This window comes from Melanerpes formicivorus, unplaced genomic scaffold (genome assembly GCF_026170545.1).
Source record: "Melanerpes formicivorus ecotype bairdi unplaced genomic scaffold, bMelFor1.0.p_v2 SCAF_4, whole genome shotgun sequence".
NCBI lineage: Eukaryota > Metazoa > Chordata > Aves > Piciformes > Picidae > Melanerpes > Melanerpes formicivorus.
In genome coordinates, this window is record NW_027142356.1 from 22,529,386 (window position 1) to 22,548,060 (window position 18,675).

Sequence of the window (18,675 nt, forward strand, 5' to 3'; positions counted from 1 at the left end):
CATAAAAGTATCCTATAAGCTTGTGAACTGGAAAATCTGAATACAGATCTGGACATCCAGGACATTGGATTCAGCTTTAAAATAGATCTAAATATTGTGAGTATTTCAAGTCATTTTAACTTGCCCAGTTACAAAACAAGGCAGTCATTAAAATTACCAGTTGATGGTTTGACTAGGTTTGCAGATGTAGGCTCTGGGCCTTGTTTACATTTGAAAGATTACTTAACAATACATCAGATACCAGGTTGCATGAGTTCTGCATCCATGGTTGATGCACTGTTGGCAGGAACCAGACTTGCCCATACTGCTCCTGGAAAGTTGATTTGAAGAGCATATTAAGTAACCCATATCCACTCCCTAACAAGTGTGCTTTTGATTTGCACTTTCAAAACTCTCGCCTGATAACTTACTAATTCTTCTTTTGATCTGCAGTGGTGGGATGAGAGGGTAACATCAAACAATTGGAAAACCAATTATTATTAAGGAACAGTGATATTTAGGCAAGATGATAGTTCTGTTTGGCTTTATCACATCTAAGACTGCAAGTTAAGCTACATTAAAACAAAAAAAGGCACAAAAATATTTTCCTTCTTGATTTTAAGACATCCGGAAATCATTTTTATAATGAAAAGAACATTTTAAAGAACGCAAATCACAGCTTTAGAAAGACCACGCAGTGTATTCTGTTCTTTAATGAAATAACAACATTGACATAATCCACTTGCAGAACAAGGGCTGGTTTATCCCCCTTCTCTGAGCACTTAGTAAACATTTTTCCTTTAGAAAATGAAATAATAGTTGAAGATCTGGTGCTACATCTGTAGAACCCTGCTTGAATGAAAGCAAAGTTTGGCTTACTCCTTTGAAGCCAGTTTTGACCATATGTAAGGAGGATATTTCATTTTAACCTTACTCCTATTTAAAAAAAAAAAAAAAAAAAAAAAAAAAGAAATAAAAAAGGTAGTAAATGAAAAGAGTTGAAAAGAAGACATTCCAGACTTTTAACCCAACGATTCTCCTATTCTGGTTAAGAAAAACACCAAAATTTACCTTTTGTTGCATTTTTTTTTTTTTCTCCAGTTTGATTAACAACAGATTCCACAGGAACACACATATATTGTATGGACAACTTCTGGACTGGCTCTGCTAGCTGCTGGGTTGGCAATCAGTTTTTAGAAGCATCATCCAAGGCATTAATTACTCACTGGGTCTAGAACAGAACTCAAATTATTAATGAAAATGCAAGATGTTGGATATTTACCTGTGTATGATAATACGCATATTCTGTACTTGATTTTGAAAGACTAAAGAAAATAGCAGTTGGTTGAACTCTTGTGTGCTACACACCATTGTGCAGCATAGTCTCTCTTTTTGCATTAGAGCAAGGCTGTGAAACGTGCTATTAAAGCTTTTTTTTTTTTCCCTGCAGACTAAGAATTAAAAGGAATTGCTGCCTTTAATGTGAAGATCAGGGCAGGGAATAAAAAAGAAAATATGTTTGTTTCTTAGAGTTAATATCCCCTCAATAAAAAAGGAAAATAAATATTTTAAATTTGTTTCATCATAAAATGTATTTGTAATGGCTTCCAGTTGAAATTCTGACTACAGAAAACTGAGCAGCAAAAAGGGAGAATTTTAAGTCAGATAATGGCTTTGTACACAGCAAATTGTGAAAAATGATACCTAGATAGTACATTTTGTGAAAGTAAGATAATACAAGATTCCATTACCATTTTTCCCCCTCACCTCTTTCTAGAACTGTTGTATTGTAACTTGTACCTCTTCCAACAACCAGAATCAGAACAAGAGGACACAGTCTCAAGCTGTGCCAGAGAAGGTTTAGACTAGCTGTTAGGAAATAGTTCTTCATAGAAAGAGAGGAAATAGTTCTTCATAGAAATAGTGATTGCCCATTGGAATGGGTTGCCCAGGGAGGTGGTGGAGTTGCCATCACTGGGGGTGTTTAGGAAGAGACTCATGGGGTGCTTGTTGCCATGGTTTAGTTGATTAGATAGTGTTGGATGATAGGTTGGACTCAATGATATCAAAGGTCTCTTCCAACCTGGTCCCAGGGGAGGTTCAGGCTGGAGGTCAGGAGGAAGTTTTACACAGAGAGAGTAATTGCCCATTGTAATGGGCTGCCTGGGGAAGGTGGTGGAGTCGCCATCGCTGGAGGTGTTCAGGAGGAGACTTGACAGGGTGCTTGGTTGCATAGTTTAGTTGGTTGGGTGGTGTTGGATAATAGGTTGGACACGATCTTGAAGGTCTCTTCCAACCTGGTCTATTCTATTCTATTCAAAAAAGTTGCATGCAAGCAAGGCACAATAAGAAACTCATGCACTACTACTTATCTGCAGACAAATGTTGAGCCAATTCCATGAAAGCAGGGTTCCATCGTGCCTAACAGTTACTTGGGAAGTCAAACATTGTAACTCCAAACATCTTCACACAGAATTTATTGCAGAGCACACTGTTCCATGAGACATCCCTTTGGTCAGCTGGAATCAGCTGTCCCAGCAGAGTACCCTCCCAAATTATCATGAATCCCCAGCGTACTCACTGACAGGACAGTATGAGAAACAAAAGACCTTGATACTGTTCAACGATTGTTTAGCAATAATTAAACATCCTTGTGTTATCAAAACTGTTTTCATCAAAAATCCAAACCACAACATTATAGCAGCAACCAGGAAGAAAGTTAACACTATTCCAGCTTAAATCAGAGCAATTCATGATCACAGCTACAAAAAGAAAGTCTCAAAGCAAGTAATAGAATTTACAGTGGCTTAGTTCTCTGTTCTTGAGCTTCTCTAGGATTTTAGAGCTTCTTTCAAGTTTTCCCAGAACATCTCCTGCTTCTCTTCTTCAAGAGGCCACTCTAGGTAGGTCTTGGTGTTCATGATCTTCCGCAGCTTGCAGAACCTCTTGGGAATGGCTTTGCTCTGGATGGGCTCCAGCAGGACGAGAATCGCTGCATCGTTGTTCTCGTCAAAGAGGCGGAAGTGCGAGAAGTCCAGCTCGTATTTGCACCACTCGCTCTGCACAAAGTGCTCGGACAGCACAAAGAGTGTCTTGTGGCTCTTCTCTATGGAGTCAATGATGTTGTCCACAATCCACTTCCCGGGCACAAAGTCTCGCTTATGGAGGCAGAGCCGAAAAGGAGGGCAGGCCTGCTCCAGCTCCCGCACCATTATGTTTTCCACCCACTCAGAGTCATTCTCACTGTAGGAGACAAAAGCGTCGTAGCAGATGTCCTTGGGGGGGGCTCGCTTTGGCTTCCGCTTGGCTTGGAGCCATGCCCAGGTCATTCTCAGGTACCAGAATGCGTGGTACTTGTAGCTGAGGGCCACCAGGATGAGGATGACCAGGAACACCAGGACACAGATCAGCGACACCACAAGGGACCTGTGGCACTCCATCAGGGAGAGGTGCACTGCCCCAACCTGTGCCCCTCTCACAGACAGGGGAGAGTCACAGATGTACCTGTCCGGCCACCCCACCAGCACCTGGGCTATCCTAGCCTCGTGCTGGATGAAAGCAAGGAATTCACAGGAGCAGATGAAGTTGTTGTCACTGGCATCCAGCAGCTCCATGTTCTTGAAGGACTCAAACTCTTCCCTGGAGAAACCGTTGAGTTTGTTTCTTCTGACTGATATGGCCACTAAGTTGGGAATGGGTGCAGCGCCAGGTAAGGTCTTCAGCTGGTTTTTAGTGAGGTACAGCTCTTTGAGAAATGGGAGCTGCAGCCCAAACTCCCTCAGGTTGTTAGCGCTGACATCCAAAACTTCCAATGTTGGGGGAATGCAGGTTGTTAGTTTAGGAATTTGAGTGCTGGAGAGGTTTAAATATTTCAGGGTTCCGGGCCATTCACACACATCTGGAATCTCACCAAAATTATTTTGACTAATGTCTAAGAGAATTAGTTTTCTTAGATGAGATAAACTTTTACCTGTCATTTCCAAATCAGTCAGTGAATTCTGACTTAAATTTAAAGTTTGTAGTGAGGGCCAACCACCCTGACAGGCTGAATGTTCCAAACTCTGGTCTCCAACTAAATTTGCACTAAGGTCAAGGTACACTAATGACCAAAAATTTTTTGAAAGACTACATGGTACTAAAAAGACCTTGGTGTTTTCAACTGTGACTTTGGTAAGAAGAGACACTAGATCTTTCACAGTGTGAAGATCTGTAAACAAATAGAATTCTTCTATAGATAATTTCTTTATGGTCAGAATTCCAAGAGTCTTTGATTGGTTTGCTTGAATTTCTATTTCCCAGTGTCCAGTTCCTAAGAGACTGCAGTCTATCAACTCCACCTCCACTAATTTTGGCATGTCTTCTAAAATGCTGACAATTTCAGGCACAGTATCATCTGTTAAAAAGGTCTCTTTAAAAGAAATTTTCTTTGCAAAAGAAGAAGTCATGACTCTCAGTAGCTGCATTTCAGCAGGTACACTGAATGCTATTTTCCTCACTTCTAACCAAGTGACAGAGTGCACAAGGTCACTGACAATTGCTGAAAATATGTTAACACTACTTACATTTATGATCATGTGATTTATCTTCTTAATTGGTTTCAAACTTCCTGGCTCATACTGATTGAGGTTGGCACCATCAATCCACAACTCGTCAAGAACCTCAATGCCCTCAAAGTTCCCTTGCCTTATCGTGGAGAACCATGGGTTGCCCAGGTGAAGAGAGTTCAGATTCCTCAGGCTAGAAAAGGGGGAGATTTCCCCCAGGTCTCTGTAGGAGTTTCCTTGAAGGTGGAGGTGCTGGAGTGAAAAGAGGTGCTCAAACCACACAGGGGACAAGCGAGCCAAACTATTATTTGATAAGTCCAAGAGCTCCAGTTTCCCAAGGGAGAGAAATGAGTCCTCATCTATCAAGCTGATTTTGTTGGACTGCAGCAGCAGGGCTCTCAGGTTCACAGCCTGCTGCAGATCCTGAGATTGGACGTGTGTTATCCTGTTGTGGGCCAGGTTTAACACTGTGATTTTGTCTGTTAGCCCCTGGGGAATGAAGTCCAAGCCCATGGAAGAGCAGTTGCAAAGCTGAGTGGCATCACACGAAGGACAAGTCTGCTGCAGCACTTGCTCCTCAGAGAGGTTTGCAGCTAGGACCACATAGATGGCACATACTCGCCACATGCATGCAGTCATCATTTTGCCTAAGATATGAAATACAGTCAGAGCAAATATAAGATGAATAGTCAGTTTTGAAAAGGGTACATCTAAAACATAACCTTACTGTGCTGACTGCTTGAAGGCACTGCAAATATATTTGGTTTTAACAGTCATCAGAGATGAGTCAGGTTAGTTACAAAAAATGACCCAAATACTGAAGAATAGTTTCTTAGATATGACATACATTGACATTTTCTTTTTTTATTTTTATTTCCTGTGGTTTCTAATTTTGGAATGAGGACTATTAAATCAATTAACTGCTTCACTAAATTTTTGCAGATTCAGCTAAATGTCTGAAAAATCTCAAAATGATTACTGATCTGTCCTTTCTGCCCTTTGGAAAACAGATCCCACTCAGCTCCACCTTAGGTCTTTTTCTGCAGGATCTGTAAACATTATTTTATATATTCACTTTTTGCTACAGGGACTCTCCTATATATGTTTCAAATCCCAGTGATATCAAGATGAGCCAGAATCCTTTGTCTCTACCAGCGGATTTTTCTGCTAAGGGTCTCTGAAGTAGAGGGAAGGTCAGGCCCAGCCACAAGGAAGATCATGTGGCTTTTGGAACCTCCTGCAGATCAGCTGGATGGACAAGAGAAACTACACAGCTATGGATTCTGTGGCACTTCTTTTTGTATTACAGAAGTTGCTGCCCATCCGTACTCCCAAGAAGTCATCTTTAGTTCTCTTGTTCCTCAGAGGAGTTAAGAGACAGTTCTATAAACCTGAAAGAACTGTTTTCCCTTCAAAACACATATTTCCCATTTAGTTATAATCTTTTTTTTTTTTGTTTATGCTTTCTTGAAAAACATCAACATGAACCAATGACTGGGTTCCCAAAGATCATCATGGGCTTTGTTTCAGGTTAATTGGATTAGACTGGCTCACTGAGGAGCACTTTCTTCTTCAGTCATCCAACTGCGACTCCATGCAAAATATCTACTGTACTTTGAATTCATATTCCAATTTGGTTTACAATGACTGACCAATGTAGATAAGTTATACAGACAAGTCCTAGCTTTCTTGTTATTCTTAGCCAAAGTTGCTTCAAATTATTCAGAAGAGGAATAATTAGATGAGATTGTTTGGACATATGCAGAGAGGAGGGAAAGTTGTAGATAATTTTTTTCAAGCTTTCCGTCTCTTTCCACTTGAACAACTATAAACATTTTGACCTCTTGTGTTATTTTCCTTTAATCTCTGTCTCTCTCTGACACAGAGTTTTGGGTCTTGAAGTGCACATTGCTCTCTCCTGTCTTCAGATAACCACAGCTGAGCTGGTCAGCCTCCATTAAGATAGGATAATTCCCAGAGAAACTACCCCATCAACATGAAATGGAGCACTGTAGTTTAGACACCTACAGATTTATGCACATGAATCCCACCCAAAGAATTGTGGTCTGTAGTCACACTCACCTACTATCCAGACGAGGCTCTTTTAAGGGGCTTTTTCAGTTTTTAAAGTCTGGCTGGATAACAGTGCTGTAAGTCACAGGAGCAAATCTATGAGTGAAATGAGTTTCACAAGCAAAAAATTTAAGTGGGATTTTTAAAGTTGCCACCAAAATGCTTTCTGTTAGAAGAAGAAACAACCAGGCACCCTGACTGGTTAAAATCAATTTATAGTTAGGTTATTTACAGATGAAAAATTGCAGCACAGGGAGCTGGGCAAATGCTGATGTTTATGCTGGAAATACTGTCTGAGCCCAGTGGCTCTGCACTTTAGCAGCCTGAAAGCAACCAGGGAGTGCAGGATTGAGCCCCATTTGGTAGTAACAGAACACTTTTTTTATTGTTACTTCCTTGAGCATCTTTTCCAAGGCTTTTTGCTCATCTGTAATGTAAGCAAACACTCAGGGAAATCCCAATCCCATCCTCATTAATTTTCAGCCATTCTCTTCCACTTACTACTCCTGTCCAGTAATTCAATTTAAGATCCTGACTTGCAGGAGTGTTTTGGGCCTCCATACACCCACTCAGAAATATAGTCCCAGTCCACGACATGATTGTCCTACCAAAAAATCACTTTTCTCTGCTGTGCTGAGACAAAAAACAAAATAAAACAAAAAGCTGCACAGAAATAGAAATGCAGCTAATAATATTGGAGCTGGCACAGATGCCCTTGTATCATAAGGTGCTGTGATGAGCTAGAATTCCAAAGTGTTTCAGGGTTATAGACAAAGGGTCTGAGACATCAGGTATGAGCAGGAATCTCTTCCCCAGCCCAGGCCAGTAGAAGTACTTGAGGAAATACATGCATGTTCTTAAACAAAACTATTAATGCCTACAGAACAAGGTTCTATAAATGCTAACACATGCTAAAGGCTAATGTAACTCCTAAAATAAAGTGTGTCAATAGTGTGTAAATTGATTCTAACTTGGGGAATGCTAACAAGCTGGATGAGGGCTGGTAAGTTTGAGCAATACATCAGGGTCTGCAGCAGGATGATCACTGGTTGGTGCTGGGATTGATCCACAAACAGACATGGAGAGCTGCTGCTTTCCATTTGGTTGTGTGTGGTTCAAAATGTCCTGACTATCGCCCATCAGCATTGCTTTAACAGCATGTATGTGTGTACACACACACACAGAGGCATGCCCCTTCTTGTTTCCAGTACAGAAGATGTGCAGCAGGGCAGAGTCAGATGAAGGGATAGCTGATCCCATCTATCCAAGACCATTGCTGGATGAGCTTCTTCCTGATTGAATTCCTGAAGCATACACAGCCCACCTTCACACCTAGCCTTGACAGGGCAGCAAATATTGACACACAAGTGAGACAACATACAAGCAGGACAAAGCAGATACAAGGCATCCTATAAGGCAGGGGTAGGAGCAGAAATTGCAGTCTGAGCCAGCTTGTCTCTTTTTCATTTTCTGCTTTCAGCTCTCCTGTTTCATGATGGATATTGCTCCCATCATCATACTCTGATGGTGAGCCTTCCTTTTGCTGCCTGCCATGCAGCTGGAAATCTCTCCCTATCCTGCACTCCTGCAGGAACTGGCCCCTCACCAGAAGCCCCATGCACCCTGAACACCCCTGCAGAGATTAAGGACTTGGTGGCAGAAATTAGACAGCCTCTTCCCAGTGCTCCCTTCTTGCTCTGGCATTGCAGCTCCACTCTCTTCCTCTACATCACCAGCCTCTTTCCACCTGCAAACTCACCTTTGTGGAGAAGATGTAGCCAGGGATGCCAGTTCCAGCTCTGGTGCCTGCATGCTGGTTAACCTCTGTTGTGTTCAATCTCTCTTTTGACGATTGCTCTTTACCAAGCTTCCTTTCAAGCTGCTGTTTCTTTCTCACTTCACTTCACCACCACTATGTAAGAAGGGGAATCCCCCCCGAAAGGATCTGATTGGCATAAAAGCAGCAATACTATCAGTCCTTTTAAACATGCCAGCCCACAGAAGTCTGACTCTATAGTAAGAGCATACTGTATGAAAGCCTAGCTTCCCCTACCTCTTTCTGATCTTCTTCTTGAAAACACCAGCAAGGCATGTTTTCCTCTTTACCTCTAGGCATGCAGTCTCCTATTCTGTTTTATCAGTGCTCAGTGTTTGCTATCAGTTGATTCACTTATCACTTACTTGGAGTTCAGCCTTGATTAACCGATGAGCTGTTCTTCTACAAAAGAATAAACAGAAAAATCTTTTTGTAGCAGACTTTAGACTAACCTAGAGATATAATTATAACAGAAAAGTAGAACTGAAAGTGGTGTTTGCAGGCTACACCCACAGAAACTGTTGTCTCTTGTGTATGTATATATACACACACAGAGGAGTGTGAATATATACCTAGGCACAAGCGTGTGTACAGATGCACATATATATGAATATGTGCATAAATACCAACACAGAGACATGTGTGTAAGCAATTTTCCCCAGTTTTCAAGTAGACAGAAACACAGACTTATTGCATGTATAAAGATTAATCAAGTTTCATTCAGACTCCCCTGTACCTAAGCTCCCGCAACACAAGCAAAGTGCAGCATGGAAGTACTGAGTTAGAGAAATGCACACCTCAGCAACAGTTCCAGGTTTCCACAAGAGTAAGCATAAGAAACCTGTAACAGCTGTGACTCCAGGCAGTCAAATTGTCACCAGCTATCTTAGTATGAACATTTGTATCTACCTGCTTATTCGAATTCCCTTTATAATCGATGTACAATAGCTCTTAAAGATACCTCATACTGACGTAGAAAGATGAATTGTCTCTTACCAGTGTGATTTTTCTGCACTGGTTGTAAAGGAAGATATGTAAAGCAGTAAGGGGTGCATGGCCCAGTGGTTACTTAAATAAGCTGTGCAAAGCAGAAGAGCAGAAACAAGAAGTGAACTAGTCTGCATTCATTAGAAACATGTACTTGCACCCCACAAATGGAAGACATTACTGTGGTTAGATAGAAGGGAACATAGTGGTGGCAGTGGGGGGATAAACAAGCATTCACAGAGAGAAAGAAGCCTAAGAAAAGAAACAAACAGCAGAGATTCTATGCCTCTGGATTTCACCACAGTCATGGTGGAAGGTGCCAGGATGCTTGCTTCACAGGTATTAAGTAAATTCCCATGAGTGCATGGTATGGGTTCTGGTGTAAGTAGCCAGAATAACGGATTTGTGAATAATCTATAACTGTGAATAATTTATTGCCCTTTTTTGGTTGTTGGTTTGGTTTAGGGTTTTTGGGTTGCTTTAGAATCACAGAAGTGCTAGAGTTGGAAGGGACCTCACGGATCACCTAGTTCCAACCCTTCTGCCTTGGGCAGGGAAACCTCACACTAGATCAGGTTGCCCCAAGCCACATCCAGCCACCATCAAGGATGGGGCTTCTACCACCTAGCTGGGCAACCTATTCCAGTGTCAAGTTGGAGTTTCAGAGAGATTGCTTTAATGTAAATCCTCAGATTTTTTTTTTTTAATTAATTTTAACTACATTTGCTTTGCATGATGGCACTAAAAATAAACTAACGGAGAAAAACAGACAATGGGGGAGTAATGAAGCACATTTATTTTCATTTGTAAATTAAAATGGCACTGTTAGGAGCTATCAGGGATGTGGTAACAGGATGAAGAAGTACAGAAATAACCTACATTTAGCTAAATGAAAGTACAAAAGGACACAGAGTCCAACATGGATTCCAAATGTCATAGTTACACTGATCTTTCAAAATAATAGCAAATATCAAATCACTGGAAAGCCCAAAGTCTGTCTTTCTCTTTTAGCAAAATGATAGTTAATGCTCTACAAAACAAAGCAGGTCCTCCTAAGGCATGGAAATAAGAAAAAGTCCTTATCTGGCCCATGTCCTTTGTGGAAGTATGCTGAAAAGAAGGGTTAAAAACTTATTCTAAGACTTCAAGGCTTCTTTCAAGTTTTCCCAGAACATCTCCTGCTTCTCTTCTTCATGAGGCCACTCTAGGTAGGTCTTGGTGTTCATGATCTTCCGCAGCTTGCAGAACCTCTTGGGAATGGCTTTGCTCTGGATGGGCTCCAGCAGGACGAGAATCGCTGCATCGTTGTTCTCGTCAAAGAGGCGGAAGTGCGAGAAGTCCAGCTCGTATTTGCACCACTCGCTCTGCACAAAGTGCTCGGACAGCACAAAGAGTGTCTTGTGGCTCTTCTCTATGGAGTCAATGATGTTGTCCACAATCCACTTCCCGGGCACAAAGTCTCGCTTATGGAGGCAGAGCCGAAAAGGAGGGCAGGCCTGCTCCAGCTCCCGCACCATTATGTTTTCCACCCACTCAGAGTCATTCTCACTGTAGGAGACAAAAGCGTCGTAGCAGATGTCCTTGGGGGGGGCTCGCTTTGGCTTCCGCTTGGCTTGGAGCCATGCCCAGGTCATTCTCAGGTACCAGAATGCGTGGTACTTGTAGCTGAGGGCCACCAGGATGAGGATGACCAGAAACACCAGGACACAGATCAGCGACACCACAAGGGACCTGTGGCACTCCATCAGGGAGAGGTGCACTGCCCCAACCTGTGCCCCTCTCACAGACAGGGGAGAGTCACAGATGTACCTGTCCGGCCACCCCACCAGCACCTGGGCTATCCTAGCCTCGTGCTGGATGAAAGCAAGGAATTCACAGGAGCAGATGAAGTTGTTGTCACTGGCATCCAGCAGCTCCATGTTCTTGAAGGACTCAAACTCTTCCCTGGAGAAACCGTTGAGTCTGTTTCTTCTGATTGACATGGCCACTAAGTTGGGAATGGGTGCAGCACCAGGTAAGGTCTTCAGCTGGTTTTTAGTGAGGTACAGCTCTTTGAGAAATGGGAGCTGCAGCCCAAACTCCCTCAGGTTGTTAGCGCTGACATCCAAAACTTCCAATGATCTGGGAATGCATCTTGTTAGTTTAGGAATTTGAGTGCTGGAGAGGTTTAAATATTTCAGGGTTCTGGGCCATTCACACACATCTGGAATCTCACCAAAATTATTTTGGCTAATGTCAAGATTAATCAATTTGTGTAGACGAGTTATGGAATTTGCAGTCTCCTTTAAAGATTTTAGTGAGTTTTGACTTAGATTTAAAGTTTGCAATGAAGGCCAAGCATATTTACAGATTGTCTCACTTAAACGATTATTTACAAGCAAGTTATCATGAAAGTCCAGATACAGAAGTGATGAAAAATATCTTGCAAGTCTGCATGGTACCATGAAAACTTTAGAGCTTGCAATGGTGAGCCTTTTCAGATTGGTTATTTGTGATTGTATGCCATCCAGGTCAAAAAACAAATGAAAATTTGGAATAATTATATTTATTAGTGATACTGTTTGAACAAAACTTTGCCCACTACTTGTAATTTCTTCCATATTCCATGATCCTTTCCCTTGAAGCTCACAATCAACTGCCTCTATCTCTTGTAAAGACGTGATTTCCTTCAGTAACACCAGTATTCGGCTAATATATTGATCTGTGACTGAAGAATCTTTAAATGTAAGTTTTCTCATCCTAAAAGGAAGTGTAGAGTTCTGCACCAATCTTGTTTCTACAGTCTCTAATTTAATGTCTCTCACTTCTAACCACACAACGGAGTGCACAACGTCACTGACAATTGCTGGGAATAGATTAGTATTTCTTAGGTTTATGATCATGTGATTTATCTTCTTAATTGGTTTCAAACTTCCTGGCTCATACTGATTGAGGTTGGCACCATCAATCCACAACTCATCAAGAACCTCAATGCCCTCAAAGTTCCCTTGCCTTATCGTGGAGAACCATGGGTTGCCCAGGTGGAGAGAGCTCAGATTCCTCAGGCTAGAAAAGGGGGAGATTTCCCCCAGGTCTCTGTAGGAGTTCCCTTGAAGGTGGAGGTGCTGGAGTGAAAACAGGTGCTCAAACCACACAGGGGACAAGCGAGCCAAACTATTATTTGATAAGTCCAAGAGCTCCAGTTTCCCAAGGGAGAGAAATGAGTCCTCATCTATCAAGCTGATTTTGTTGGACTGCAGCAGCAGGGCTCTCAGGTTCACAGCCTGCTGCAGATCCTGAGATTGGACGTGTGTTATCCTGTTGTGGGCCAGGTTTAACATTGTGATTTTGTCTGTTAGCCCCTGGGGAATGAAGTCCAAGCCCATGGAAGAGCAGTTGCAAAGCTGAGTGGCATCACACGAAGGACAAGTCTGCTTCAGCACTTGCTCCTCAGAGAGGTTTGCAGCTAGGACTGTGTAGATGACACACACTTTCCACATGCATGCAGTTCTTGATTTGCATTTTGTTTGATTGAATACTTTGCTGTAGGAAGCAGAAAGGATCAAAGGTAGTTTTAACTTTTCATTTTGAAGAGCAACTGAAAACACTTGCAAACCTGTGCAACTGTATTAGCAAGTTTAGATTTTGTAAGAACTGTCCTGTGAGATCAGTCTTTCTCTTCTGCTACAGCTGCTCAGCACTGCAAACTGCATGCTACTCTAGAACACAACCATGTTATATCTCAACTGTCATAAAGGACCATTCTCAAGAGCCTGCTTTTCCATACATGTTTGCTATCACTGTCACCTCTAACATCTCTCACATTACATGTCCTCTCAGCAACAAAGCTACAGCTGGATGTTTCAACCTTAAACAGGATAAGATTGTTAGATTGTCAGTGATCTGGATGAAGGGATCAAGGGCATCCTTAGTAAGTTTTCACATGACATCAAGTTGGACAGGAGCGTTGATTTGTGCAATAGTAGAAAGGCTTTACACAGGGACATGAACAGGTTGGATCAATGGTCCAAAGCCAATAGTATGAAGTTCAACAAGTCCAAGTGCCAGGTCCCATACTTGGGTCACTATAACCTCATGAGGTGTTACAGGCTTGGAAAAGCGTGGCATATTAAAGGCACGGACCCCCAAGATATCAATGATGACTTGATGACACCCATAGATGGCTTAGAAATTATCTGTTTATTGTGAGAACACACAAAGCTTATATACTCTAAGCAGCAGCTGAAAGCAAGCCTGTTTCAAACTGTGCTTTTCCACTTTAGCCACACAAAACTTATCTAAATGGTCATTGGTCAAGCATTTCAAACATTTGCACCACATAGGTCAACAACAGATGTCCTTTATCTCGTCTGCTCTCTACCCTACCGCCTCCCAAGGTTTTGTTTCAATGACTGTGTCTGTTTCTTTATCAGAAAGCTGTGTTTAGGCTCAAAAGTGATTAATTCCTCTCCTTCAGTCCCCACAGAAAAGAACCTGGGGACAAGAGGAAATGGCCTCAAGTTTCACCAGGGGAGGTTTAGATTTGGCATTAGGAAAAATTTCTTCACTGAAAGCATTATGACAGAATCACAGAAAACATCCACTTGGAAGAGACCTCAAAGATCATCCAACCCAACCCTCAACCCAGTTTAGGGTCAATCCTAAACCATGTTCCTAAGCACCATGTCCCTAAGTTGCTTAAACACCTCCAAAGAATGGCAACTCCACCACTGTCTTGGGCAGACCATTCCAATATTTGGTAATCCTCTCTGTGAAGAAGTATTTCCTAGAATCCTGCCTGAACCTCCTTTGGCACAGCTTGAAACCATTTCCTCTAGTCCTGTTGCTTGCCACCAAGGAGAAAGGCTGGCCCCCTCCTCACTCCAACCTCCCTTCTGGTAGATGTAGAGTGATGAGGTCTCCCCTCAGCCTCCCCTTCTCCAGACTGAACATCCCCAGCTCCCTCAGATACTCCTCATAGGCCAGGGCTCCAGGCCTTTCAGAAGCCTTGCTGCCCTTCTCTGGACACACTCCAGAATCTCAATGTCCTTCTTGTAGTGAGGGACCCAGAACTGAACACAGTACTTGAGGTGCGGCCTCACCAGTGCCGCGTACAGGGGAATGATCACTTCCCTGTTCCTGCTGGACACTGTTTCTAATACAAGCCAGGATACCATTGGCTCTCCTGGCCACCTGGGCACACTGCTGACCCATATTTACACTGTCAACCAATAACCCAGGTCCCTCTCAGAGTCAAGCATTGGAAGGGGCTGCCTAGGGACATAGTGGAGACACCAGCCCTGGAGGTACTTAAAAGACATATAGATGTGGTTTAGTAGTGGACTTGGCATTGTTAGGTTAATGGTTGGACTTGATGATCTTAAGGGTCTTTCCCAGCCTAAAAGATCCTATGATTCTAAATGCTCACAGCCTTTGCAGAATTAGCCTGTCCATCTAGTATGGCTACCTCTGAGGCAGAAGCCTGAACAGACTGTGTCCTACTTCAGCACCTTGATTGGGCTGGGGTTTCTGACACTGCAGACTTTCCTGGAAGAGATTTTGGAATCCCCCGCTCCCAGCCTCAGCAGGCTCAGGGCTTCTGAAAAGCAAAGCTATGTAGGCTCCTGGCACACCCTTTTACACACTATGTAAGCAATTTACATTCTTTACTGGAAAGGCAGAACAAGCTGATATGCAACCAAATAGGTCTATCACTCTTTTCTGTAAATCAGCACTGGTAATAGATGGGAGTTGGATACTGCTGTCACAGCGGATGTAATTAGAACAATATTGCTTTTCAATTTGTAGAAAGCTTGTTTCCTGCCACAGGTGCCAAAGAACATATCACCATTGGCTACACTAGAAAATAAGTCACTTACTAAAGCTCACAACCTGCTGCAAACAGCTCTAGGACTGCAAACAAACAGTATCCCCAAACCCTGAGTATGCAGAGAGCAAACACTTGCCGTGTGTACTGCATGTCGTGTTTCAGTCTCCTCATGTGCCAATTGTGCGCTCTGGATCCAAGCGGTCACCTCATACCTGCAAGTACAACAGAAATTGGAAACCCTGTGGCAGGTCCCATGAGACAATAGTTCTGAAAGTGGAAAATATTTCAGCCTGTGCTCCTCAAGCAAAACTTTATGTTGACAGTTTCCCAACATCCTCAAATTAAGACGGTGACAGCTGGAAAAGCTGACATAACCACTTAGCGCAAGGCATTATTTCACAATCACTTCCTCCAGCATTAAGGGCAGAAATAGTTCCTAGGCAGAATTGTGTTCACCTCCCTGTATCTCTGCATTCAATACTTTTTATTTGGTATGCACTGTGGGGGGTGTTAATTTTACTCAGCACAACCAAGTTATTTTGTTGTGTAGGTTCTGTAAAATGGTCTTAATACAGAGAATGGTTTGGGTTGGAAGGAACCTTTACAGGTCATATAGTTCAAACCCCCTGAAGTGAGGAGGTACAACTTTAACTAAAGCAGGTTGCCCAGAGGCCAGTCCAACTTAACCATGAATATTTCCAGTGGTGGAGCTTCTACCACCTCTCCAGGCAATCTGTTCCAGTGTTTCACCACCCTCACTATAAAACATTTCTTTGTTATATCTAGTCTAAATCTACCCTTTCCCAGTTTAAAACCATCCTGTCACCAATCTCCATCCAGACACTGAGCTGTTGACCAATCCCCTCTGAATGTGGCCATCTAACCAATTTGTTATTCATTGTAGACTGATATATTATATTATATATTGATATAAATGTTGGAGCCAAATTGTTTAGTCAAAAAGAGTATTAGAGAAACACTCAACATTATTTAATTTCCCAGGACACCATAGTCATATGCTATGAAAAAATAGAAAATGCATAAGAATGGCAATTATACTTTGTCTGAAAGACATAGTTTGAAAGAAGTATCCCTCTGTATACATCCAAGGCAATTTTGAGAGGGGAGGTTTGATGATATTTATTTCAGCTTGGCTGAATGGAAACACATGGTTGGTCAAATGGTTGAGCATGCTGCATGTATAAAGGGTAGGGAGTCGTCCCACCATGTCTTAAAGGGAAACCCATTAAATTAAAAAACTTAACCTTCCCACTGAAGTTTCTATTTGTCTTCTGTGCCTGCTTGCACCAAGAGGTGCTTGATTGAGAAGGCAGACTGATTCCTTCCACATGTCAGAGGGCCCGTGGCTCAAGGGTGGCAAGAGCCCAGGCAGAAGCCTGAGTGCATCTCACAGCAACTTTCAGTTCCACTGCATTGAAGTTGGCATTGCACATGGGTCAACAACTTGACACTTTCCCCCCCAAAAAAAGGGAATTGAAAGACTGAGATACGCTTGTACTTTCGGTCTGCTTCAGAAGACAGATAAGCGTGGCAACATTTCAAAATAGAGCCAGAGCAGGGCAGCTGACAGCAGAGAAGGGAAGTAGTCTTTTAGTACTGGGATGTTATCAGCTTCCCCAAAGCTCCCTCTTCCCTCTAGCACCTCACATGTGGAAGGGTTTTTTGTTCTTCAACAGGGAAGACTTGCAGTTTTCAAAATGTTTAAAACCATTAATTCTGAGTTTGGTGTGATTCATTATTATCTATTTTTATCATCAAAACTTCAAGTCCTGGATGAAGTTAAGTATAGTTACATTCGTGAAGAGCTTTGGAGAAGACGACTACGTTTGTGGCCATGTATGGCAAATAGGCATGCTTTTCTATCTGTTACAGCTTCAATACCTTGTGGAGACTTGAGGTAGGCACCAGATATTTTTTCAGAAGTACAGACTTTCTCTTGACAGCCAGGCTCAGCCACTCACATCACACTTCTAAACTGTATTTGGTTTCTGGTTTCTTTCACAAAGAAAAGACCAGAGCAACCCTGCCCACCTCCCCATGCCACAGTTCACAGACCAAGCAGTTCATTTCATCAAGCTACTTAACAATCCAAGAAATCAGAGTGGGCCTCCTTGTTTCTGTCAGAAGGGGAAAAAATGCCTACAAGCAGCATAACGTCTCTCTCATTCCATGTCAGTTTGTCAGGATTTACCAAGTTATCCAGATCAGGAAATTCTGAGGATGCCCTGGGTGGCCAGAAATGTCCTCCACAAGCTGCCCTATAGAGACAAGGTATCATCTACCTGCCTCCCAGAAAATCAGCCTCTAAATCAGGCTGCAGTCTGGGCTCAAAACATCTTCTTTTGAATTCAGTCTAAAGTAGGAGAAAGTTGCTGTCTTTTAAGGTGCCATTACGGTCGATCTACTTTTTCTCCATAGTAGCTGCTCATTTAGCATTGACCAAATTTGTACCTAATGGGTGCTTTCTCTCTTCCAAGTTTAACCTATGATTTTCCTTCCTCTCTTACAGTATTTTGAAAAAGGAAAGTGCCCCCACCTGCACCATTACCTTACCCTGTCCCAGCAGAAGGGCACAGGTCCATAGCAAGCCTGTGCTTTTGTAACTAGAGGCATTTAAAACCTTTAACAGTAGGTAGCTAGAGCTGAGGCACAGGTGTGGTCACCATTTTTGAAGCTCTCTTGCTGTACACATTCATGTTTGTCTGACAGCAGGACAAGAAGCCCACATTTTCCTCAGCCATTTCTCCCCTCACCCCCAGCTGCAGCCTGCTCAGCATCTCTGCCTCCTGTGGCTCAGTGCTGCGTCCCTCCATTGCCTCTGCAGGCAGAGGTACAGGCTCCTGCCACAACCCTCCTCTACTACTAAACTGCTGCTGGTAGACAGGGCGGGGGGGGGGGGGCTGTATTAGACAGACATTGATCAAAATAGATGTAGAAAAAGAAATATATGTATGTGAGACAGAACCCTACAGGAGTGGACTTGCTAATCAAAAACCACAACCTATGTGGCAACACTAGTCCTCATCACTAGTCCTCATCACTAGTCTGCCATCAGAGTTACAACGGTTATTTCAGTGTTATATCCCCATTGCCTCCTCTTTCTGTCTCTGTGTTGTGTTACTCATAGAATGTGACCTCAGGATCATGCTCCAGCTGTTAGAGCCTGGCAGCCTTCTCCCCTCTGTCAGCCAGAGGTACTGGCTCCTCCATCTGCAGCACCTGGGCAAGCTATGCTCTTCCATGCACTTTGCCTTCCCACTTTCAGATGAGAGATCCTGCAAGCCTGTCCCCTCCCTTCCTCTCTGTCCACCTGTATGTCAGCATCCACATTCAGATCTGCCTTTTCCTTTTCTGCTCAGAAAGAGTGAATGAGCAGTGCAGAGGGCGCCAACAATTAGAATCAGAAGTAACAGAAGAGGGAGGAAACGCACAAACCCACTTGCCAT

General features: G+C 42.8%; 2 protein-coding genes across 8 annotated transcripts in view; both read right to left on the reverse strand.

Annotated features, from left to right (window-relative positions):
- LOC137440741 (toll-like receptor 2 type-1) overlaps positions 1–18,675 on the reverse strand; it is a 72,928-nt gene that overhangs the window by 40,274 nt on the left and 13,979 nt on the right. For 4 of the 6 annotated variants that reach the window (XM_068137251.1, XM_068137252.1, XM_068137254.1 and 1 more), the window contains 2 exons: positions 15,345–15,420; positions 8,810–12,921 (listed from right to left, as the gene is read on the reverse strand). In XM_068137251.1, coding sequence (XP_067993352.1) covers positions 10,536–12,921; positions 15,345–15,379 — 2,421 coding nt within the window. In that variant the 5' untranslated portion in view covers positions 15,380–15,420 and the 3' untranslated portion in view covers positions 8,810–10,535. Of the gene's footprint in view, positions 1–1,050; positions 1,211–6,605; positions 6,693–8,355; positions 8,542–8,649; positions 12,922–15,344; positions 15,435–18,675 lie in introns of those variants that run through there. The other 2 variants (XR_010987232.1, XR_010987233.1) reach the window with 2 other exon arrangements.
- On the reverse strand, positions 1,135–6,688 carry LOC137440742 (toll-like receptor 2 type-2). 2 transcript variants are annotated; one of them, XR_010987234.1, is made up of 3 exons: positions 6,606–6,688; positions 1,747–5,170; positions 1,135–1,210 (listed from the first exon to the last, which is right to left on the reverse strand). XR_010987234.1 is itself a non-coding variant. In XM_068137256.1 (2 exons), exon 2 carries the CDS (start codon positions 5,163–5,165, stop codon positions 2,811–2,813), a length of 2,355 nt encoding a protein of 784 aa, XP_067993357.1. In that variant the 5' UTR covers positions 5,166–5,170; positions 6,606–6,688; the 3' UTR covers positions 1,207–2,810. The 2 variants fall into 2 exon arrangements, 1 of the variants encoding a protein (XP_067993357.1); XM_068137256.1 differs by having other exon boundaries at positions 1,207–5,170.